The sequence below is a fragment of the Erinaceus europaeus genome, chromosome 11 (assembly GCF_950295315.1).
Source record: "Erinaceus europaeus chromosome 11, mEriEur2.1, whole genome shotgun sequence".
Classification (NCBI taxonomy): domain Eukaryota; kingdom Metazoa; phylum Chordata; class Mammalia; order Eulipotyphla; family Erinaceidae; genus Erinaceus; species Erinaceus europaeus.
In genome coordinates this window covers 47957628-47981424 of record NC_080172.1, presented here as the reverse complement: position 1 = coordinate 47981424, position 23797 = coordinate 47957628, and the positions used below count along the sequence as shown (strand labels likewise).

The following is a 23797-nucleotide window of genomic DNA, read 5'->3' as shown; positions in this document are numbered from 1 at the left end:
CTTTGGATTTCTAGAGAAAGCCCAGAAACCTGGGTGGAGGTGGCATCTCACTTAGCCACACTGAGAAAAGTCAAGTCCAGCTGGAAAGATAGCATAGTGGTGATGCAAAAGACTTTCATATCTCAGGCTCCATAGTCCCAGGTTCAGTCCTCAGCACCACCATAAGCCAGAACTAAGCAGTGATCTGACAGGCAGGGAGGCAGGAAGGAAGGAAAGGAAGAAAGGGAGGAAGGGAGAAAGGGAGTCAAATCCTAAATTGCCTTTGGGAAAAACTATGAAGCAACACAATTTATTCCACCATATCCACAAAAGATTCATAAGGATAGTACTAAGGATTCTGATACTGAAGGGTGTGTGTGTGTGTGTGTGTGTGTGTGTGTGTGTGTGTGTGTGTGTGTGTGTGTGTCTAAAGTTATCTGAGAAGCAGATCTCTGAACAGGCAAAAGAAGCCTTTGGGGGGCACCAGGCACATTTAAGAGGCACCAATATGGCTTCTAAATCAAAAGACTAGTGGCCCGGAAGATGGTACAGTGGATAAAGTGTTGGACTCTCAAGCATGAGGTCATGAGTTCAGTCCCTGGCATCATAAGTGCCAGAATGATGCTCTGGTTCTCCCTCTTTCTCCTCCTCTTTTCTGTTATTAAGAAATAAATAAATAAATGGAAACACTTTTGAAGTTATATTTGATGTCCAGTACCTTATCTTTTAAAATATTTATTTGAGAGAGGGAAGATGGGAGAGACACCCAGAGCATCACTCTGACACTTGTGATGCTGGGGATCAAACTCAGGATTTCATACTTGAGAGTCCAAGGCTTTAGTCATTACACCACCTCCTGACCAGTAAAATATTTTATTTTTAATTAAAAAACAACAGTGGACTGACCATGTGCTGATTGCTGTCTGTGGAGGTCTAGGGTCCTCTGCTTTCCTCCAACAGCTAGAATTCCAGGCACCAGACTTTTGCCATCCTAGGAGAAGACTGACAGGTTCTTCTTTGGGAAATCTGAGAGCCAAGAGGGAAGACCTAGAGATTCAGACTTTGGGGAATTATCCCCCAAAACAGACACACACACACACACACACACACACACACACACACACACACACACACACACACACACACCTTCCAACCAGCATTGTAGTTCCTGTGACAGCTTACTCCTCCATTTCTTCCTGTACCATGGGCAGCTCCCTGCAATGGCCACCACTAGAACCCCACCACTGCCCTGCATCCCCAGACTGTATGCTCAGATTGCCCACAATCCATAATAGCCAGCTGTGGCTGAAAGCAAGAAACTTACCATGTGTAGATTTCCCCTTCAGATTCCCTGAAGTTCTTCTGCATGTTCTGGCCTAAAAGAAGAAGGAGGAGGAGGAAATAGAGGATAAAGATGAGGAGGTGGTGGTGTCAGAGGAGGAAGAGGAAGAGGAAGAAGGAGAAGGAGGGGGACTTCCAGAGGCGGGGATACGAGCAGCAGCAGATCTCCTTCTCTCCTCTCCTCTACCTGATCAACTAGAAATACCAAAGGAGACCACCTGGGACCGAAACAAGACAGGACTAGAACGACTTCAGGAACCCAAAAAATCACCAGTGAGTGCAAACATGCATGGCTGGTGACAGAGAGGAGCCTGGGGAGAGATTAAGTGGCTGGTAACAGTCCAGCGGTTTATCAGTTGAGACACCACCTCCAGTCTGTTCCACCAACAAGGGGACAGCTGAAGGGAGGAGAGGACTCCCTGGAGACTCACCAAATGCAACTCTGAGTCTCCATTGCTACTGCCCTCAGAATCTGCAGCAGCAACAGGGAGGGACACCAGGGGACAGAGATCTAACCAGGAAACTCAGGAGAAGACCTATATCTCGGGTGGCATAGCGATAGGGCTGTGAAAGTCTCTTTGCATAAACCACTGGATTATCTCTGTCGCACCCTGCTTTATCTCTTGGTCAGGAAGCAGTGATTAAGCTAAGAAGCCTACTTATAGTTTAAAAGCCCCAAGGCTCCCATAGCCTTTAGGGAAGAAAAAGAACAAAAGAGGCTTTTAAGCCACTGAGCTCCAAATCAGGGATTAAAATACTATTGAAACAACTGTTAACTTCCACCACTGTGAACCCTTCAATTACCTTACTTAGACACAAGTCAATCCAGGCAACAGTGATCAGTAATTTGAAAATTACTGAGAGAGGGAACTCATAACATACTATATAAAATGGTTAAACCAACAACAAGAAATATTGGAGAAATGAACCAGTCCAAGAGTCCAGCTAAAAGCCGCTGAAAGGGTGAAGCACAAAATAGTGAGGTCAACATCCAAACGCTTGTTAAGGAAATAATCACAGGAGTGAGTAAAGAATTTGAAAGAATTGTAATCAGAAATACAGGAACAACAAATGGGATTCTGGAAGAAAACACTAATTATCTCAAGGTTATTAGAGAGCTGAAAGCTGAAATAGCTGAGCTAAGAAAACAACTAGCTGAATAAGCTAAAACAGTATCAGAACAGGGTAAAAAAATAGATGAACTCCAGAAAACAGTAGAGAGGACAGAGAATAGAATCAATGAGGCAGAAGACAGAATTAGCAAGATTGAGGACAAACAGAGACAACTAAAAAAGAAGTAAGAGATCTCAAAAAGAGATTAAGAGATGCTGAAAACAACAACAGAGTCCTATGGGATGACTTCAAAAGAAACAATATACGCATTATTGGCTTACCAGAGGAAGAAAGAGAGGGAGAGGAAGAAAGCATTCTTCAGGCCATAATAGCTGAAAACTTCTCTAGTCTAGATAACATCAAAGACATTAAGATTCAAGAAGCCCAGAGGGTCCCAAACAGAATTAACATAGACTTAAAGACACCAAGACACATCATATTTAGAATGGAAAGGAATAAGGATAAAGAAAGGATCCTGAAGGCTGCAAGAGAAAAACAAAGAGTCACCTACAGAGGAAAAGATTAAGATTAACATAAGATTAGCAGCAGACTTCTCTACGCAAACACTACAGGCCAGAAGAGAATGGCAAGATATCTATCAAGTGCTCAATGAGAAAGGCTTTCAACCAAGAATACTATATCCTGCTAGACTGTCATTCAGACTAGATGGAGGCATCAAAACCTTCTCAGACAAGCAACAGTTGAAGGAATCAACTATCACCAAGCATGCCCTGAAAGAAATTCTGAAAGGTCTCCTATAAACAGTCAGACCACCATGAACAGGCCACCTATCAGAACACTCTAAAACTCTACAAGAATGGCGTTAAAATATCTTCAATCTTTGATATCAATAAATGTCAATGGCCTGAATTCACCTATTAAAAGACACAGAGTAGGAAGATGGATCAGAAAACACAACCCAACAATATGCTGTCTACAGGAAACCCACCTAACTCAAAAAGACAAGCACAGACTTAAAGTGAAAGGATGGAAAACTATCATACAAGCCAATGGCCCACAAAAAAGGGAAGGAACAGCTATTCTCATATCTGACACGATAGACTTTAAAATAGATAAGATTTAAAAAGATAGGAATGGACACTACTTACTGTTCAGAGGATCAGTCAATCAAAAGGACTTAATTATTAACATCTATGCACCCAATGAGAAGCCAACTAAATACATCAAACGTCTACTGAAAGAGCTACAGCAATATATTAACAGCAACACAGTCATAGTAGGGGACTTCAACACCCCACTCTCTCAACTTGACAGACCATCCAGGCAGAAAATCAATAAAGTCATAAGGGAGCTAAATGAAGAGATAGATAAACTAGAACTATTGGACATTTTCAGAGTCATTCATCCCAAGAAACTGAAATACACATTTTACTCAAATCCACATGGGTCATTCTCAAGGACATATCATATGTTAGGCCACAAAGACAGCATCAGCAAATTCAAGAGCATTGAAATCATCCCAAGCATCTACTCAGACCACAGTGGAATTAAACTAACACTTACAATCAACAAAAGATTAGTGATAGTCCCAAAATGTGGAAGCTCAACAGTACACTTCTTAACAACTTCTGAGTCAAAGAGGAAATCAAGGAAGAAATCAAAATGTTTCGAGAGTTCAATGAAAGTGAAGACACAAGCTATTAAAATATTTGGGACACAGCTAAGGCAGTACTGAGAGGGAAGTTCATAGCCATACAAGCACACATTAGGAAACAAGAAAAAGCACAAATAAACAGCCTGATTGCACATCTTAAAGACCTAGAAGAAGAAGAACAAAGGAACCCTAAAGCAACCAGGACAGAAATCACTAAAGTTAGGGCAGAAATAAATAACATTGAGAATAAGAAAACCATACAAAAGATCAACAAAAGTAAATGTTGGTTCTTCGAAAGAGTGAACAAAATCGACAAACCTTTAGCCAGATGCACAAAGCAAAAAAGGGAGAAGACCCAAATAAATCAGATACTAAATGAAAGAGGAGATATCACAACAGACAAAGCAGAAATTCAACATATCATGCGAGGCTTCTATGAACAACTATATGCCACCAAGCTAGAGAACCTGGAAGAAATGGACAATTTCCTAGATACCTACTAACTTCCAAAACTAAGAGGAAGTAGATAACATGAACAGGCCCATCACAGCTAATGAAATTCAAACAGTTATCAAAAATCCTCCCAAAAATAAAAGTCCTGGACCAGATGGTTTTACAAATGAATTCTACAAAACCTTCAAAGAAGAACTAATACCTCTACTTTCTAAAGTCTTCCAGAAGATTGAAGACACTGGAATACTCCCTTCCAGCTTCTATGAAGCCAACATCACTCTGATACCAAAAGGTGGCAGGGACACAACCAAAAAAGAAAACTGCAGACAAATATCTCTGATGAACATAGGTACTAAAATATTGAACAAAATTATAGCCAACAGGATACAGCAGTATATTAAAAATATTGTTCATCATGACCAAGTGGGGTTTATCCCAGGCATGCAAAGTTGGTTTAATATACATAAATCAATCAATGTGATCCACCACATCAACAAAAGCAAGACCAAAAACCACATGGTCATATCAATAGATGCAGAGAAGCCTTTGACAAAATACAACATCTCTTTATGCTCAAAACACTACAAAAATGGGAATAGATGGAAAATTCCTGAAGATAGTGGAGTCTATATATAGCAGACATACAGCCAACATCATACTCAGTGGTGAAAAACTGGAAGCATTTCCACTCAGATCAGGTACTAGACAGGGCTGCCCACTATCACCATTACTATTCAACATAGTGTTGGAAGTTCTTGCCATAGCAATCAGGCAGGAGCAAGGAACTAAAGGGATACAGATTGGAATAGAAGAAGTCAAACTCTCCCTATTTGCAGATGGCATGATAGCATACATAGAAAAACCTAAGGAATCCAGCAAGAAGCTTTTGGAAATCATCAGGAGGCAATACAGTAAGGTGTCAGGCTATAAATTTAACATTCAAAAGTCAGTGGCATTCCTCTATGCAAACAGTAAGTTAGAAGAAATTGAAATCCAGAAATCAATTCCTTTTACTATAGCAACTAAAACAATAAAATATCTAGGAGTAAACCTAGCCAAAGAAGTGAAAGACTTGTATACTGAAAATTATGAGTCACTACTCAAGGAAATTGAAAAAGACACAAAGAAGTAGAAAGATATTCCATGTTCATGGGCTGGAAGAATTAGCATCATCAAAATGAATATACTACCCAGAGCCATCTACAAATTTAATGCTATCCCCATCAAGATCCCAACCACATTTTTTGGAGAATAGATCAAATGCTACAAATGTTTATCTGGAACCAGAAAAGACCTAGAATTGCCAAAACAATCTTGAGAAAAAATAACAGAACCGGAGGCATCACACTCCCAGATCTCAAACTATATTATAGGGCCATTGTCATCAAAACTGCTTGGTACTGGAACATGAATAGACACACTGACCAGTGGAATAGAATTGAGAGCCCAGAAATGAGGCCCCACACCTATGAACATCTAATCTTTGACAAAGGGGCCCAGACTATTCAATGGGGAAAGCAGAGTCTCTTCAACAAATGGTGTTGGAAACAATGGTTTGAAACATACAGAAGAATGAAACTAAATCACTGCATTTTACCAAATACAAAAGTAAATTCCAAGTGGATCAAGGACTTGGATGTTAGACCACAAACTATCAAATACTTAGAGGAAAATATTGGCAGAACTCTTTTCCACATAAATTTTAAAGACATTTTCAATGAAACGAATCCAATTACAAAGAAGACTAAGGCAAGTATAAACCTATAGGACTACATCAAATTAAAAAGCTTTTTCACAGCAAAAGAAACCACTACCCAAACTTAGAGACCCCTCACAGAATGGGAGAAGATCTTTACATGCCATACATCAGACATGAGTTTAATAACTAACATATATAAAGAGCTTGCCAGACTCAACAACAAGACAACAAATAACCCCATCCAAAAATGGGGGAAGGACATGGACAGAATATTCACCACAGAAGAGATCCAGAAGGTCGAGAAACACATGAAAAAATGCTCCAAGTCTCTGATTGTCAGAGAAATGCAAATAAAGACAACAACGAGATACCACTTCACTCCTGTGAGAATATCATACATTAGAAAAGGTAATAGCAGCAAATGCTGGAGAGGCTGTGGGGTCAAAGGAACTCTCCTACACTGCTGGTGGGAATGTCAATTGGTCCAACCTCTGTGGAGAACAGTCTGGAGAACTCTCAGAAGGCTAGAAATGGACCTACCCTATGATCCTGTAATTCCTCTCCTGGGGACATATCCTAAGGAACCCAATACATCCATCCAAAAAGATCTGTGTACACATATGTTCTTGGCAGCACAATTTGTAATAGCCAAAACCTGGAAGCAACCCAGGTGTCCAACAACAGATGAGTGGCTGAGCAAGTTGTGGTCTATATACACAAGGGAATACTACTCAGCTGTAAGAATGGTGACTTCACCGTTTTCAGCCGATCTTGGATGGACCTTGAAAAAATCATGCTGAGTGAAATAAGTCAGAAACAGAAGGATGAATATGGGTGATCTCACTCTCAGGCAGAAGTTGAAAAACAAGATCAGAAAAGGAAACACAAGTAGAACCTGAAATGGAATTGGCGTATCGCACCAAAGTAAAAGACTGTGGGGTGGGTGGGTGGGTGGGGAGAATACAGGTCCAGGAAGGATTCAGAGGACCTAGTGGGGGTTGTATTATTATATGGGAATCTGGGGAATGTTATGCATGTACAAACTATTGTACTTACTGTTGAATGTAAAACATTAATTCCCCAATTTAAAAAAAAGTGAAAAAAAAAAAGAAATCTTGGGAGTCGGGCGGTGGCGCAGCGGGTTAAGTGCAGGTGGCGCCAAGAGCAAGGACCAGTGTAAGGATCCCAGTTTGAGCCCCCAGCTCCCCATTTGCATGGGAGTCACTTCATAGGCGGTGAAGCAGGTCTGCAGGTGTCTGTCTTGGTCTCCCCCTCTTTGTCTTCCCCTCCTCTCTCTCTCTGTCCTATCCAACAACGACGACAACAATAACCATAACAACGTTAAACAACAAGGGCAACAAAAGGGAAAATAAATATATAAAAAATAACATCAACAATAATAACCACAACAATGATGAAACAACAAGGGCACCAAAAGGAGAAGAAAATGGTTACCAGGAGCCATGGATTCGTGGTGCAGGGACCGAGCCCCAGCAATAACCCTGGAGGCAAAATAAAATAAAATAAAATAAAAATCAGGAAAAAAAAAGCCATAAGTAGAACCTGAAATGGAATTGTCATATCACAACAAAGTAAAAGACTCTGGGATGGGTGGGTGGGGGGAATACAGGTCCAAGAAGGATGACAGAAGACCTAGTGGGGGTTGTATTGTTATATGGGAAAATGGGGAATGTTATGCATGTACAAACTATTATATTTACTGTTGAATGTAAAACATTAATTCCCCAATAAAGAAATATTTTTTAAAAAAAAAGAAGGAGGAAGAGGAGCAGGAGGAGGAGGAGAAGGAGAATGAGGAGAAGAAGAAGAAGAAGGAGGAGGAGGAGGAGGAGGAGGAGGAGGAGGAGGAGGAGGAGAAGAAGAAGAAGAAGAAGAAGAAGAAGAAGAAGAAGAAGAAGAAGAAGAAGAGGAGGAAGAAAAAAGCATGTGATTCACCCAGTAGAGTGCCTAAGGATCTAGGTTTGTGCCCCCAGTCACCACTTGGGAGCACCTGCATGGGGGAAGCTTCATGAATGTTGGAGCAATGCTGTTGTCTTTTCTTCTCTGTCTCTCATCCTCTACATAGAAGAAAAGAAAAGGAAAATAAAAGGATTCTGAGAGCAGTGGAGTTGCTCAGGCATCAAGCCCCAGTGATAGCCCTGGTGGCAAAGTAAATAAATTAACAGTGATGATCACCACCAGAGAGAAACTGAGAGAGGAGGGGGATAGAGAGAGGGAGAGAGAAAGACACTTGCTCACCTGCTTTGCCGTTTGTGAAATGACCCCCTGAAGGTGTGGAGCAGGAACTCGAACCCAGATCCTTGTGCAGGTCCTTGTGCTTTGTATTATGTTGCTTAACTCAGTGCACCGCTGTCTGGCCCTCCTCTCAGTCTTTCTCTTTCAGAAAAAAAAAATTACTTATATATGGGGAGTTGGGTGGTAGCAGGTAAAGCTACAAAAACATCAATAACAACAATAATAACTACAAAATAAAACAAGGGCAACAAAAGGGAATAAATAAGTAAATCATTTTTTAAAAAAATTACTTATATATATAATCTTTGGCCCACAAGGTGGTGCAGTGTACTTAAAAGCAGGTGGTCTTGGGTTTGATCTTCGATATCACCTGTGCCAAAGTGATATTTTGGTGTTCTTTTTCTCTCTCTCTTCCTTCCCTCCCTCTAATAAACATAAGCGAACAAATCTGCAAGGGAGGTAATATAGTAGTTATGAAAGAGACTTTCTTTTTTTTTTGCCTCCAGGGTTATTGCTGGGGCTCAGTGCCTGCACTAGGAATCCACTGCTCCTGGAAGCTATTTTTTCCCTTTTGTTGCTCTTGTTGTTTATCATTGTTATTGTTATTGTTGTTATTGCTGTCATTGTTGTTGAATAAGACAGAGAGAAATTGGGAGAGGATAGAAAGACAGAGAGAAGGAGAGAAAGATAGATACCTGCAGACCTGCTTCACCACTTCTGAAGTGACCCCCCCCCCATAGGTGGGGAGCCAGGGGCTTGAACCAGGACCCTTAAACAGGTCCTTGCACTTTAAGCCATGCACACTTAACCTGCTGTGCTACTGCCTGGTTCCCAAAAGAGACTTTCTTGACTGAGGTTCAGGTTTAATCCCTGGCACCACCATAAACCAGAATTGAACAATGCTCTGATGAAAAAAAAAAAGAAGAAGAAGAAGGGTAAGGAGGAAGAGGAAGAGATGGAGGGGAGGAAAATCATAATTTTAGGCCTGGGAGATAGTATAGCCATTATGCAAAAAGACTTGATGCTCTGAGGTCCCAGATTTGATTCCCAGCACTACTATAAGCCAGAGCTGATCAGTGCTCAGGCCAAAGTAATAATAGTAATAGATAAAATGAATAAATCTCTTTATTATTTTTTATAAAGGCAGAGAGAAATTGAGAGAGGTGGGAGAGATAAATAGAGACTTATAGCACTGCTTCATTACTTATGCAGCTTCCCCTTGTACATTGTAACATGTGTACTCTACTGGGTGGGTCACTGCCTTGTCCTAAAATCTCCTTTGTAAAGAGGAGCATGGGATGGGGAAAGTGAGGCCAGCCATCTGCTCCCATCTGAGGACTCTCTACAGGCTCTATTCTCCCAGCCAGAGTACCATTGCTCCTACACTGCTTGATAAACAGACTTTGTGAAAACAGATCCTCCTGAAATTAACCTGAATCATGTGTTTACTGATGAGACTCGACTGACAGAGGTCCCCTATAAAGAAATAAGCAGTAAAGGATGACCAAACAGCTGGCAAAAGCCTCTAGTGTGGAAAAGAAAAACAGAAATGAAATGAAAAGCAATCTGCAAACTGAGTTTTTGGGAAGAAGTGTCTTAAAAAAGTATCACTAACATCCTTTCCCATCACCACCCTCACCATCTGCCTTGTTGTCACTGGAGTTCCAAGCTGACTTTTTAAAGATAGGAAGAGAGACAGGGCCAGCAAGATAGCTCACATGAATAATGAGCTGCTTTGCCATGAACATAATCCAGGTTTGAACCCGGCCTCCACTGCCCTGGATGAAGCTTCAGTGCTGTAGTCTCTGTCTATCTATCTGAAAAGTCTGAGTGCTCAAGTCCCATTAATAAAAAGAAAGAGGGGGTTGGGTGGTAGCACAGCGGGTTAAATGCACATGACATGAAGTACAGGACCAGCATAAGGATCTCAGTTCAAGCCCCTGGCTCCCCACCTGCTGGGGGGTTGCTTCATGAGCGGTAAAGCAAGTCTGCAGGTGTCTGTCTTTCTCCAGCCCCCCGTCTCCCCTCCTCTCTCCATTTCTCTCTGTCCTATCCAACAACAACAGCAATAACTACAAAGGTAAAAACAAGGGCAACAAAATGGAAAAAATGGCCTCGAAGAGCAGTAGGTTCGTAGTGCAGGCACCAAACCCTAGCAATAACCCTGGAGGCAAAAAGAAAGAAAGAAAGAAAGAAAGAAAGAAAGAAAGAAAGAAAGAAAGAAAGAAAGAAAGAAAGGAGGGAGGGAGGGAGGGAGGGAGGGAAGGAAGGAAGGAAGGAAGGAAGGAAGGAAGGAAAAGAAAAGAGCAAAATAAAAGAAAAAAGGAAGAAACAAAAGAGGGATGGAGAAAGACTGGGACGGGGTAGGGGTGGGGGTGAATGTGGGGGAGGGAATACACCACAGCAGGAACTGGGCCCAAACCTGCGCTGTGTACATGCCAAAGCAGTGCATTATCCAGGTGAGCTATTTTAGCAGCCCACTAAGATTCTCTCAGAGAATAAAAGATCTCCCTCATGAATCAGAAATAGGATGCTATTTAAAATTCAGGCTTTATTTTATTTTATTTTTTTACCAGAGCACTGCTCATTTCTGGCTTATGATGGCACGGATGATTGAACCTGGGACCACAAAGCCTCAGGCATGAGAATCTTTTTGCAAAATCATTACATTGCCTCTCTAGCCAGAATGTTATTTGAATAGAGAAAGAATATTCTGAGATGAATTCGGGGAGTCCTGAGATTCCCAAACAGACATGATGGGCCTAGACCTTGAATAAATCCCTCTCTCCATTGTCACCGGTCATCTCTATCAGGAACAACACAATAGACCCCTTTGTGGGCCCCCATAGGACCTTGCCCTCAACTTGGATCAACAACGGTAGAGAATGTTCCATCCTCGGAAGGGAGGCTGAACAACATATTCTATACTACACCTGGGGAAGATGGGTCCTGATATTGGGGCAGCTTGGAAAGTTCCTATTCATTACCACAGAATGTGAGCTCAGATCTATAGGGATGCAGAGGTCACATAGGCTCCTAAGCTGAATATGGGCCCTGGATCACATCAAATTGATGGGGTTTATAGTCAACAATATTTATACACCTTTCCCATATTTGGGAGCTACTCTCTTCCCTGATCCAGCTTTCTGGTCCTTTTTCCAGTCATGACATCATCTCCCCAGACAATAACTTGGATCCACCTGCATATCAGATTTTAGGCTCAGAGGAAAGAAAAGAAAAAAAAAAACCTAGTACAGCCACAGGCCCTTTGGAATATAACTAAAATATGCCTACTAGCCATCTACAAAACAGAGACCCCCCACCCCCCGCAACTCTTCATCAGCACTATTCCAGCCTTTAAGTTTATGATTAGTCAACAATTTGTTTGGCTTTATATGTTAACTTTCTTTTCAGCCACCAGGTTCCAGATGCTAGCATGATGCCAACCAGACTTCCCTGGACAGACAACCCCACCAGTGTGTCCTGGAGCTCCAATTCCCCAGAACTCCACCCCACTAAGGAAAGAGAGAGACAGGCTGGGAGTATGGATCGACCTGTCAATGCCTATGTTCACTGGGTAAGCAATTACAGAAGCCAGACCTTCCACCTTCTGCATCCCACAATGGTCTTGGGTCCATACTCCCAGAGGGTTAAAGAATAGGAAAGCTATCAGGAGAGGGGATGGGATACAGAGTTCTGGTGGTGGGAACTGTGTGGAGTTGTACCCCTCTTATCCTGTTTTTTTCAGTGTTTCCTTTTTATAAGTAAAATTTAAAAAAAGAAAGAGAAGCTTTGGAAATTAAAAGCATGACAGCAGAAATTAAAAACTCAATAGAAGAGCTGGAAGTTCTGAGGCCTAGGACATCTGCCTGCGCACACATAATGCCCAGGTTCAAGCCATGGCATCTCAGAGGAGCACTACAACTGAGCAGTGTTCTCAGGGAGAGGAGGGAAGTGGGGCCAGGGGAACCCTACTCCTCCATTTGATTCATTTTCCCTTTGGTGTTCTCACATGCTGTCAGGGATTAAACTCAGGTCCTCATAGAGGAAAGATGTGTACTTTACTGCTCTGAAGTCCCAGCCTTGGACTGGATTTTTTTTTCCTCCAGAGCACTGCTCAGCTCTGGCATATCGTGGAGCTGAGGAGTAAAGCTGGGACCTCAGAGCCTCAGGTAATGAAGTCTTGTTGCATGACCACTGTGCTGTCTCCCTAACCTTCTTTTTTAAATTTATTAATTAATGATAAAGGAAAGAATATCAAGGATCAAAATCAGAACCTCATGCTTGAGAGTTTAAGACTTCATCCACAGCTCCCCCTTCCAGAATGACCCAACAAGGATTCTTTTAAACAATCTCCTTTCTGGTGAGTACACAGTTAAGCTTCCTAGGCAGAAGACACTGCTGGCATCACTGTAGGACAGAGCTGTTCCCAACAGTTTCAGCAGCTGAAGCATCGGCCAGAAAAGTGGGTGGAAAGACATTTTTGGCACTCAGCCCTGGACATGCACCCCGCTGCCCTTCCAGTGAGGGACCCTTCGGGTGCTCTGTGTGCCAAACCTTCAAGTGCCTGGCACTCCCTGGGGGTCTGACTCCCAGTGATGGCTTCCTGTACTCTGAAGGGTTGCTTCCTGCTTGCCCAGTAAAAAAGCAACAACAGGTGGTGGTGCACCTGGTTGAGCGCACGTCACAGTGCTCAAGGACCCGGGTTCAAGCCCCCAGTCCCCATCTGCAGGGGGAAAGCTTTGCAAGTGGTGAAGCAGGGCTGCAGGTGTCTGTCTGTCTCCCTCTCTATCCCTATCCTCTCGATTTCTGGCTGTCTCTATCCAATAAATAAAGATAATAACAAAATAATAAATAAATAAATAAAAGCAACAACTCTGACACCCACTGACACCCATCTTCTCTTCTGTTATCTGTTGTGGTGGTCAGTTCTTGGCCCAGGAGTTGGCACAGTGGTTGAAGCTTGGACTGGGAAACATGAGGTCTTGCATGTCTGGCATCACATTGCCAGAGTTATGCTCTGCTTCTCTCCCCTTCCCCCCCATCAATAAATATTTTGTTCCCTTTTGTTGCCCTTGTTGTTTTATTGATGTTGTCATTGTTGAATAGGACAGAGAGAAATGGAGGGGGGGAAACAGAGGGGGGGAGAGAAAGATAGACACCTGCAGACCTACTTCACCGCCTGTGAAATGACTCCCCTGCAGGTGGGGAGCCGAGGGTTCGAACCAGGATGCTTATGCCTGTCATTGCACTTCACGCCACCTGAGCTTAACACGCTGTGCTTCTGCCCGACCCCCTGACAGATAATTTTTATATTTTTTTAAAGATGTTTTCCTCTTTTTATCTTTTAGACAGACAGAATTTGAGAGGGGGTAAATAGAGACAGAGAAAGAGAGACACCTGCAGCACTGCTTCACTACTTGTGAAGCTCCCACCTACAGCTGGGGACCAGGGACTTGAACAAGGTCTCTGTGAATGGTAACATGCGCTCCACCAGGTATGTCACCATCTTGATGAGGGAGGGAGAGAGGACACACCAGAGCATAGCTCTCATCAGGAATAGAACTTGAAGCCTCATGCTTAAGAGTCCAGTACTGGACCACCTCTTGGGCTACTAAATACATCTTAAAAAAAAAAAAAAAAAAGAATGGTCAGGGGCCGGGAGGTGGCACACTAGTTTAAGTGCACATACTGTCAAATGCAAGGACTGGTGCAAGGATCCCGGTTCGAGCCCCTGGCTCCCCACCTATGAGGGGGGGGTGTCAATTCACAAGCAGTGAAGCAGGTCTGCAGGTGTCTATCTTTCTCTCCCCCTTTGTCTCCTCTCTTCTCTTGATTTCTCTGTCCTATCCAACAACAATAAAAATAAAGGAAAAATGGCTGCCAGGATCAGTGGATTCATAGTGCAGTCACCAAACCTCAGCAATAACCCTGGAGGCAAAAAAAAGGATGGTCAGAGTTTTTCTGTTTGTTTTGTTTTTTGGAAACTTTAATATCACTTTATTGAGGGGATGCTGGTTTGCAGGATTGTAGTTGCTTCAAGGGGTACAGTTCCACATCTCCGCAAGATAGGTGTCAGCATGCCTCATCCTCCACCCAACCATGATCCTCCTTCACCACAGGGCACTGGGTCCCTTGTCTCTCCCCCCTGAGGACCCCTCCCCCTTCTGAGTCCCCAAATCTTCTGTAAAGACCACAGTCCACTGAGACCTCACTTTCTAAAATACCTGGCTTTTTCTTTTCTCTTCTTTTCCTTTCCTTTTTTCTTTCTTTGCCTCCTTTAGCCAGTTATTTATTCATTTATTTTGATAGGACAGAGAGAAATTGAGAGAGAAGTGGAAGACAAAGAGGGGGAGAGAAAGACAGAAACCTGCAGGCCTGCTTCACCGTTCATGAGACAACATTCCCGCAGGTGGGGAGCTGAGGTTTCAAACTGGGACACTTGCGTGCTATGTGTGCTTAACCTGGTGCACCACCACCTGGCCCCACCTGGCTTTGTTTCTTAGGCCCAACCTATGAGCTAATCTGGTATTTGTCCTCTGGTTTACTCTACATGTGTCCAGAGCCAAAATGCCTTCCCGGTGGTGCCTGGGCTCAAACCAGGGCTGTGCACAAGTCAAGGCAGGGGCCCTGAACAGTGAGCACAAGCTGATGGGATTTTTGTTGATTGGTTGGATTTTTGCTTTGTTTTGTGTGTGTGTGTGTAAACTGATTTTAAAAATTTATGATTAATAGTGGACTACACACCACACCCACCACCAAAGTTCTGAGTCTCCATCTTCCCACCTCCCAAAGATGATCACCATAGTTTGGTGTGTTTTTTTTAAAATATTTATTTATTTATTTATTCCCTTTTGTTTCCCTTGTTGCTTTATTGTTGTAGTTATTATTGTTGTTGTTATTGATGTTGTTGGATAGGAGAGAAACGGAGAGAGGAGGGGAAGACACAGAGGAGAGAGAAAGATAGACACCTGCAGACCTGCTTCACTGCCTGTGAAGTGACTCCCCTGCAAGTGGGGAGCTGGGGGCTCGAACCACAATCCTTATGCCGGTCCTTATGCTTTGCGCCATGTGGGCTTAACCCGCTGTGCTACCTACCGCCCAACTCCCGATCACCATTGTTCTTACAGAGTCTGAGAAATAGAATGCTTGCTTCTGGTTGGTTGGTTATGGGTTTTTTGTTTCTTTGTATGTTTTTAAGTTCATGTATTTCAGTTCTTTAGATTCCACAGATGAGTGAAACTAGTGAGTTTCATCACTTAACTTACTTTGCTAAGTATAATCACCTCCAGGCCCAATCATTTTGTCCCAAAGGACACAGTATTGTCCTTTTTTATTGTCCTTTTTGACTGTGTTCCATGGAGTTATCCCCTAACTTCTTTAGCCAGTCATTTGATGGGCACTGAGGCAGTGGGTAGCACACCTGCTTAAGCAAATACATTGCCAAGCGAAAGATCCTGGGTTCAAGCCTCTGGTAGTGACTTGAAACCTCCCTGCACAGGGGAAGCTTCACAAGCAGTGAAGCACTGCTCTAGGTATCACTCTGTTTCTCTCCCTATCTCTTCCTCCTCTCTCAACTTCTATCTGTCCTAAAGAAAGTAAGGGGTGAGAGAAGAAGAAAAAAATGGCTTCCAGGAATGCTGGGTTTGTAGTGCCAGCATCTAACTGCACCGATAACCTTAGTGTGTGTGTGTGGGGGGGGGGGGGGGGGAGAAAGAAAGAAAAGGGCTGGAAAAATAACATAATGATTATGCAGAAAGGCTTTCATGCCTGAGGTTCTGAGGTCCCAGATTCAGTCCCCTAGCAACACTATGATAAGCCAGAGCTAGCAGTGCTCTGGAAAAACAAACAAACAAATACCTAAAACCAAGGCCAGGAGGACCTGGGTGAGGGGCATGGGTCTCAGATTGCTGTCTTTTGTTTCTCAAATTCAATTTTTAGGATATTGACTGGGGGAAAAGGGGAGTCTTATTTGATTTTTTTGTTTCCTCCAGTGTTTCACTGCTTAGCATCAACTTTTTCAGTTACAGAGAGTCAGATAGAGGGAAAAATAGCACAGCACAAAAGCTTCCTCTAATACCGTGGGGACTGAGCTTGTTTCTGGGTCTCACCTGGCAAAAGCTGTGCACTATCCAGGTGAGCTATCTCATTGGTTCAAAGGCAAGTTCCTCTAAGCAGAGACTGACATTGCTGTCTACCCTGGTGTCTCACCTTCCATTCACCTCTTTCTAGGGGTCCTATCTCTGGGGTCCTGGGCCCTCTCTCGGGAGAGCTGAGGGCAAGGGGGCAGGCAAGTTGGGTGCTGCAGTATCCCACCCCTCATGCTGGGGAGTGAGTCACCGATAAGAAGGAGTGAGGACTATGGACTGGAACCTCCACTTAGGAAGAATGGCCTTCTGGTGAGTTCAGGAGCTGAAGGGCAGAGCTGACATCTCTCCTTTATCTCTGATCTCTGTTCTCTGGTCAAAGTCAGTGAGGTGGCACCCACACTGCACCCATGCTTTGCCAGCATGAGGCAGGGAAAGCTGAAGTTTCAGAAGACAAATGCTAAGGTGAGGAACAGGACAGAGGAGGCATTCATCCCCTGAAAGAAGGGCCTGTGTTCTGTGCTGGAACAACCTTTGGGCCTTCAGTGACTTGTCCTGAAGGTCTGTACCCTGGCCCTGGTGGCAGTCACCACCTCCTGACTCACTCTCCCCCACTTCCTGGAAGTACCTCGGTTCTTGGAGTTGGTGCTCCAGACTGCGCACACCTCATCTTGCTGGATTGAGGCAGGGAGTTTTTGGCAGACATTTCTTGAGGTCCAGAAGCTGTCTCTTTTCTTTCTTTCTTCCCTTCTTTCCTTTTTAATATTTTATTTTTTAATAGGAGAGAAATTGAAAGGTAAGGGGGAAATAGAGGAGAAAAGGGTGATCCAGGAGGTGGCATAGTGGATAAAGAGTTGAACTCTCAATCATAAGGTCCCAAGTTCAATCCCTGGTATCACATGTACCAGAGTTCTGTCTGGTTCTTTCCTTTTCTCCTAGCTTTCTCATTAATAAAATAAATAAAATATTAAGAGAGAGAGAGAAAGAGGAGGATAGAGAGTGAGACACTTATAACACTGCTTCATCTATTGTGAAGCTGGGGATCAGGGGTCTTTGCGGATGGTAATGTGTGCCCCCTCTTCTCCTCCTCCTCATTCTCTTTTTTAGACCTTTTTTTTTTTTTTTTTTAACCTCCAGGGTTATCACTGGGGCTCAGTGCCTGCACTACAAATCCACTGCTTCTGGAGGCCTTTTTTTCCCATTTTTGTTGCCCTTGTTATTATTATTGTTGTTGTTGGATAGGACAGAGAGAAATGGAGAGAGGAGGGAGGGGAAGACAGAGAGGGGGAGAGAAAGATAAGACACCTGCAGACCTGCTTCACCACTTGTGAAGAGACCCCCCTGCAGGTGGGGAGCCAGAGCTCAAACTGAGATCTGGGTCCTTACACTTCGTGCCATGTGTGTTTAACCCGCTGTGCTACTGTCCAGCCCCAAGATTTATCTATTTATGAGAGAGAGAGAAAGGGAGAGGGAGAGAGAGAGAACCAGAACCAGAGCATCACTCTGACACATATGATGCCAGGGAATGAACATAGGACTTCATGCTTTTAAATCCAACACTCTAACCACTGAGCCGTCTTCCAATCTGATGTGACAAGCTGTAATCCTACTTGACAAGTCAGATAACCAATTGAAAATTAAATGAACAGTAAAAGGGAGAAGAGAACAGGAGATGGCTCACCTGGCAGAGCACACACTTTTCAACAAACAAGGACTCAGGGTGGAACCCCTAGCCCCCTAAAGAAACTGATTTTTTTTTTTTGCCTCCAGGGTTATTGCTGGGGCTTGGTGCCTGTACTATGAATCCACTGTTCCTGGAGGCCATTTTTCCCATTTTGTTGCCCTTGTTGTTGTGCTTATTGTAGTTATTATTGTTGTCATAGCTGTTGTTGTTGCATAGGACAGAGAGAAATGGAGAGCGGAGGGGAAGAGAGAGGAGGAGAGAAAGATAGACATCTGCAGACCTGCTTCACTGCTTGCAAAGCGACCTCCTCCAGGTGGGAAGCCAGGGGCTTGAACCAGGATACTTACGCCCGCCCTTGCGCTTTGCGCCATATGCGCTCAACCCGCTGCGCTACCACCCGACTCCCAGAAACTGATATTTTAAAAAAGATTTTATTTATTTATTCATGAGAAAGATAAGAGAGGGAGAAAGAACCAGACATCACTCTGGTGCATGTGCTGCATGAATTGAACTCAGGACTTAGTGCTTGAGAGTCCAGTGCTTTATCCGCTGCACCACCTCCCGGAACACCTGAATTTTCTTTTTCTTTAATAGATCTGATTACATGCAAAGGTTTATTTGTTTTTATTTATTTATTTATTTGGATAGATACAGCCAGAAATTGAGAGGAGGAGGGGAGATAGAGAGGGAGAGAGACAGAGATACCTGCAGACCTGCTTCACCACTTGCAAAGCTTTCCCCCTGCAGGTGGGGACTGGGGGCTTGAACCTGGGTACTTGAGCACTGTAACATGTGTGCTCAACCAGGTGCACCACCACTCGACCCCTTAGATGTGAAAGTTTTATATGAGGAAGAGAATAGAGAGAAAACCAAAACATCACTCTGACACATGGAGAGGCAGTCAGGGATTGAGCCAGGAACTTCAGGCCTAGGAGTATCATCTTCTACTGGAAACTTATTTTTACTGTTTTTAATTTTTTCTCTTTATTTATTGGATAGAGACAGCCAGAAATCAAGAGGGAAGGGGGTGATAGAGAGGGAGAGAGATAGAGAGACACCTGTAGCACTGCTTCACCACTCGCAAAGCTTTCCCTCTGCAGGTGGGACTGGGGGCTTGAACCTGGGTCCTTGTGCACTGTGATACATGCACTCAACCAGGTGTGCCACCACCCAACCCCCATGTTTTTTATTTTTTTAATTACCACCAGGGTTATCACTGAGGTTTAGTGCCAGCAGTACAAATCCACCTTTCCTGGCAGCCATTTCTTCCCTTTAATATACTGTCTGGCCCATTTACCTAATATTATTTTCTTTAGAAATACATATTATTTTATTTTATTGCCTCCGGGGTTATTGCTGGGGCTCAGTGCCTGCACTACAAATCCACTACTCCTGGAGGCTATTTTTTCCCTTTTGTTGCCCTTATTTATTGTTGTTATTATTGTTGTTGTTGTTGGATAGGACAGAGAGAAATTAAGAGAGACGGGGAAGACAGACAGGGGGAGAGAAAGATAGACACCTGCAGACCTGCTTCACCACTTGTGAAGTGACTCCCCTGCAGGTGGGGTGCCGGTCCTTGTGCTTCATGCCATGTGCATTTAACCCACTGCTCTACCACCCGCCCCCATCCCCTGCCGTTTACTCATTTTTATGCTCAGCTCTGGTCCCTGACACTGCTGGGAATTGAACCTGGGATCTCTGCCATACAATTCCTAAGCGATCTCCTAAGCCCCTTGATCCCATTCAGGAAACCATTTCTGTCCTGACTTTTGCCAATAGCCTTGATCACACACCAGAAAAAGAGATGTATCACACATTTCAGAAATTGGAATTTTTATAAAAAGACATTTTATGTCCATAAAACGATATAATTCTGCAAGTATAGAAATGTGTCATAAATTACACAGAATGCTCCTCCTTAATTACATGTCAATGCAACCTGATACTTTCCTCCCTCCCTAAAAAATGAGAGAGAACCAAAAAAATAATATATATATATAACTGTATATATATTTATATATATAATATAGACAAACCAAATATGAAAAAAAATCATTTCCTCTTTGGTATAAAAATTACTCTCACCTTGAGAGACACACAGAAGAAACATGATGTTGGGTTTGTAAACTGTGGCCAAAAGGGGTCTCCCTATCACTCTTTCCTCCCCCCCACACACCTCCAGTCCCTGTGGGGCCCCCACATTGAAAGTATGAGACCTTGTACTCTACTCCAGCTCCATACCATTCCTGAGAAGCTCCCCATCCCCCAACAACAACGGCTGGGAAAGGGTTCTCCCCTAGACTGATCTAGTCCCGGCCTGGGGAATGAGAATGTACAGCTTGGGCACTAGATTCATGGGGTCCACAGGGAGGGCAGACAGGGCAGCCTTCTGGCTCCATGGCAGGGCCCCCTGGTCCTGCCCTGCCAATAATGGGGCCCCACCTCTCCTGCTAGCTGCTCAGCCTTAGAGGCTAGGTGCCTCCGATAGCAGAAAGAGAGCCCCACCTCCCTACTCAGCCCAGCCTTGGGGTACTGCCCTTCCTTCCACTTTAAGACCTGATTCTTAGGGAGACCCAAAAAGTGGGCAAAGGGACAGACAGTTATCAAGGTGGACCAAAATTTAAGACTGAAGAAAACTTGCTCAGTCAGGACTATAGTTCACACCACTTATCAGGCCCCCAAGAAGGGCTGAGTCCCTGGCCAGCAGGACTCCCGGGAGCCAGTTGACAGGTGTGGGGAGGACAGGGGCAAAGGGGCAGCACTCCACTCTCCAGATGGGGAAAGAAACAGGACCAGACCCTCGGGACAGCTCTGCAGGAGAGCTGTGACACCCACCACAGCACACCCAGGATGCCTCCACGTGCCTAAGAAAACAAGACAGAAGCAAATGGGTCAGACACAAATCAAGGTATGATGGACGGACACAGGAGGAGGGGCCTGCCAGGCCCAGCAGGTCTCTGGTTTTCTGGCAAGTTACATTCTTGTGGAATTCAGGGATGGGGACTCTCTCAGGGAGCCCTCTGGGGGCGGATGGGAGTAAAAAAATACAGAGACCCTGGCCGTCTCCCTAGGCAGGGCAGGCAGACGGGGAGATCTCTCAGTTTTTCTTTCTGCTTTTGGTGCCACATCTGGTCCCCCAATGGGGCTGGCTCCTGGGCTGAACCTGTCCCTGCTCTGCCCTTGGGGGCTGCTCCTTCCACCCTGGCATCCCGGGACACCCTGCAGGACAGTTTCCCTTGCCAGTGTCACCCCTTGAGGGGCTTGTCGCTGGTCCCGCTGGGGCTACCGGCACTGTCGCTCTTCTTGCGGCGCAGGCTCTCTATCCAGCTGGAGCTGGAGCGCGTGGTGAAGCCAGACAGTGCCAGGGAGCTGAGCCGCATATTCTTGCCCGACATGATGAGCTCCCCAAAGCCCTCCTGGTGCGAGAAGGCATAGCCCGAGCGACGGGACCCCGTGCGGCCCACCCTGCGCAGGCAGCGGTGCTGGGCCTTCTGCTTCTTCCGCACCAGCTGGGTATAGCGGACCTGGTGGGTGAGGGGCACATGAACGGGAGCTATTGGTGGGATATTCCCAAGGAGAAGTGGCCGAGGACATCCAGGATGGAACCCAGGGCCCCCCAAAGGCCCAATGGGTTCATCCTGAGGACCAGACCGTTGTAACACCAGGAAGGAGTGGCTGTGCACCCAACCAGTCTCCAAGCACTCTAGGAAAGCTTTAACATCCATGGACACCCCTCCCCAGGTGAGGCACCACAACGACAGTGGCTCAGCCTGGGACCTGCTGACACCCCACATGTCCACCCAGGTATAGGGGCTGCTGGCTCCTCACCGTGTCAGACAGGTCAGGCTTCAGGCTGAGCTTGAGGAAGCGGAAGGCGACCACAGGCAAGATGCAGACAACTGTGGTCAGCACAATGGTCAGCCAAACAGCCGGCTGCGCTAGAGTGTTCTGGGCATTGCCTGTAGCATAGGGGTGGCCCCAGTGGTCACATCACAGGAGGAAGGCAGGCCCCCCCACCTCCACAGCCTTGCAACCAGGCTCATCCCAGTTCTGCTCCTCCTCCTGGCTTCCCAGATCAGTGTCTCTGAATGCTCCCCAAAATCTCAGACCTACCTCATTTTTTGAAAGATTTATTTATTGGGGCTGGGTGGTGGCATACCTGGCTGAGCATACGTTATAGTGCTCTAGGACCCAGGTTTGAGCCCCCAGTCCCCACCTGCAGAGGGAAAGCTTCACAAGAGGTGAAGCAGGTCTGCAGGTGTCTCTCTTTCTCTCCCTCTCTATCTCCTCTACCCTCTCAATTTCTGACTGTCTTGATCCAATAAATAAAGATAATAAAACAATTTTTAAAATATTTATTTATTTATTACCAGCTCAGCTCTGATTCATGGTGGTGCTAGGGACTGAACCTGGGAACTTTGGTGCCTCCAGCTTTTTGCATAACCATTATGCTATCTTTCCCCAGTTCTTATTTGTTAAGAAGAAGGGCTGGGCATGGTTAAGCTCAAGGGCCTGCACAAGGATATATGGGTGCAAGCCCCTGGCTTACCACCTGCCCAGGGGAATGCTTCACAAGCAGCTAAGCAGGTCTGCAGTTGTCTTTCTCTCTCCCTATTTCCTCCTCCCCTCTCAATTTCTCTGTTCTATCCCAAAAATGGGGAAAAATTAGCCATCATGGGCAGCGGACTCGTAGTGCTGCACTGAGCCCCAGCAATAACCATGGAGACAAAAAAAAAAAAAAAAAGAGAGAAGAGAGGAGTAGAGCATTGTTCTGGTACATGCAACGTTAGGGATTAAATTCAAGCTTGAGGGTTCAACATTTTATTTACTGCACTGCTTCCCAAATCACCCTGCCCATTTGTTTATGTGTTATCTGTTTGGTCATAACTGGGACTTCACTGCTCTGGGATGAATTTTTCAGATGAAAAGCAATAGAGGGGGGTCGGGCGGTGGTGCAGTGGGTTGAGCACATGTGGCGCAAAGCGCAAGGACCGGTGTAGGGATCCCGGTTTGGGCCCCCGGCACCCCACCTGCAGGGGAGTCGCTTCACAGGCGGTGAAACAGGTCTGCAGGTGTCTAGCTTTCTCTCCCCCTCTCTTTCTTCCCCTCTTCTCTCCATTTCTCTCTGTCCTATCCAACAACGAACATCAACAATGGCAATGATAATAACCACAACAAGGCTACAACAACAAGGGCAACAAAAAGGGGGAAAAATAGCCTCCATGAGCGGTGGATTCATGGTGCAGGCACCGAGCCCAGCAATAACCCTGGAGGAAAAAAAAAAAAAAAGAAAAGCAAGAGAGAGACAGGGAGAGACCAACACTGACTGTATCCACCGTGTCACCTCCTGGGCCACTCATTTTATTTATTTAAACACCAGGTGCTGAGCTATTTGAATGTGCCAAAAGCAAATACCCAATGTCCAGGCCTGCACATGTGGCTTCACTCCTACCTATGGTCTAAGCCCATTGCCACCTGCCAAGGTCGCCCTGATACCAAGCCCCAGCAATTACCCTGGTGGCAAAAAAAAAAAAAAAAAAAAAAAAATCTTGAAGTCTAGGAGGTGATGC

At 44.8% G+C, this 23797-nt stretch overlaps 1 protein-coding gene and 1 long non-coding RNA gene across 12 annotated transcripts in view; one reads left to right on the top strand and one right to left on the bottom strand.

Annotated features, from left to right (window-relative positions):
• LOC132541338 (uncharacterized) overlaps positions 1-23797 on the top strand; it is a 62019-nt gene that overhangs the window by 27558 nt on the left and 10664 nt on the right. For 2 of the 3 annotated variants that reach the window (XR_009552512.1, XR_009552510.1), the window contains one exon: positions 11871-12033. This is a non-coding gene — a long non-coding RNA (uncharacterized LOC132541338). Of the gene's footprint in view, positions 1-11870; positions 12034-12704; positions 13417-23797 lie in introns of those variants that run through there. The other variant, XR_009552511.1, reaches the window with a different exon arrangement.
• The window catches only part of ATP8B2 (ATPase phospholipid transporting 8B2), a 41727-nt gene continuing 37973 nt past the window's right edge, over positions 20044-23797 (bottom strand). For 8 of the 9 annotated variants that reach the window (XM_060201470.1, XM_060201472.1, XM_060201473.1 and 5 more), the window contains 2 exons: positions 22056-22186; positions 20044-21751 (listed from right to left, as the gene is read on the bottom strand). In XM_060201470.1, the coding sequence (XP_060057453.1) occupies positions 21473-21751; positions 22056-22186 (410 nt within the window). In that variant the 3' untranslated portion in view covers positions 20044-21472. The remainder of the gene's footprint in view (positions 21752-22055; positions 22187-23797) is intronic. The other variant, XM_060201469.1, reaches the window with a different exon arrangement.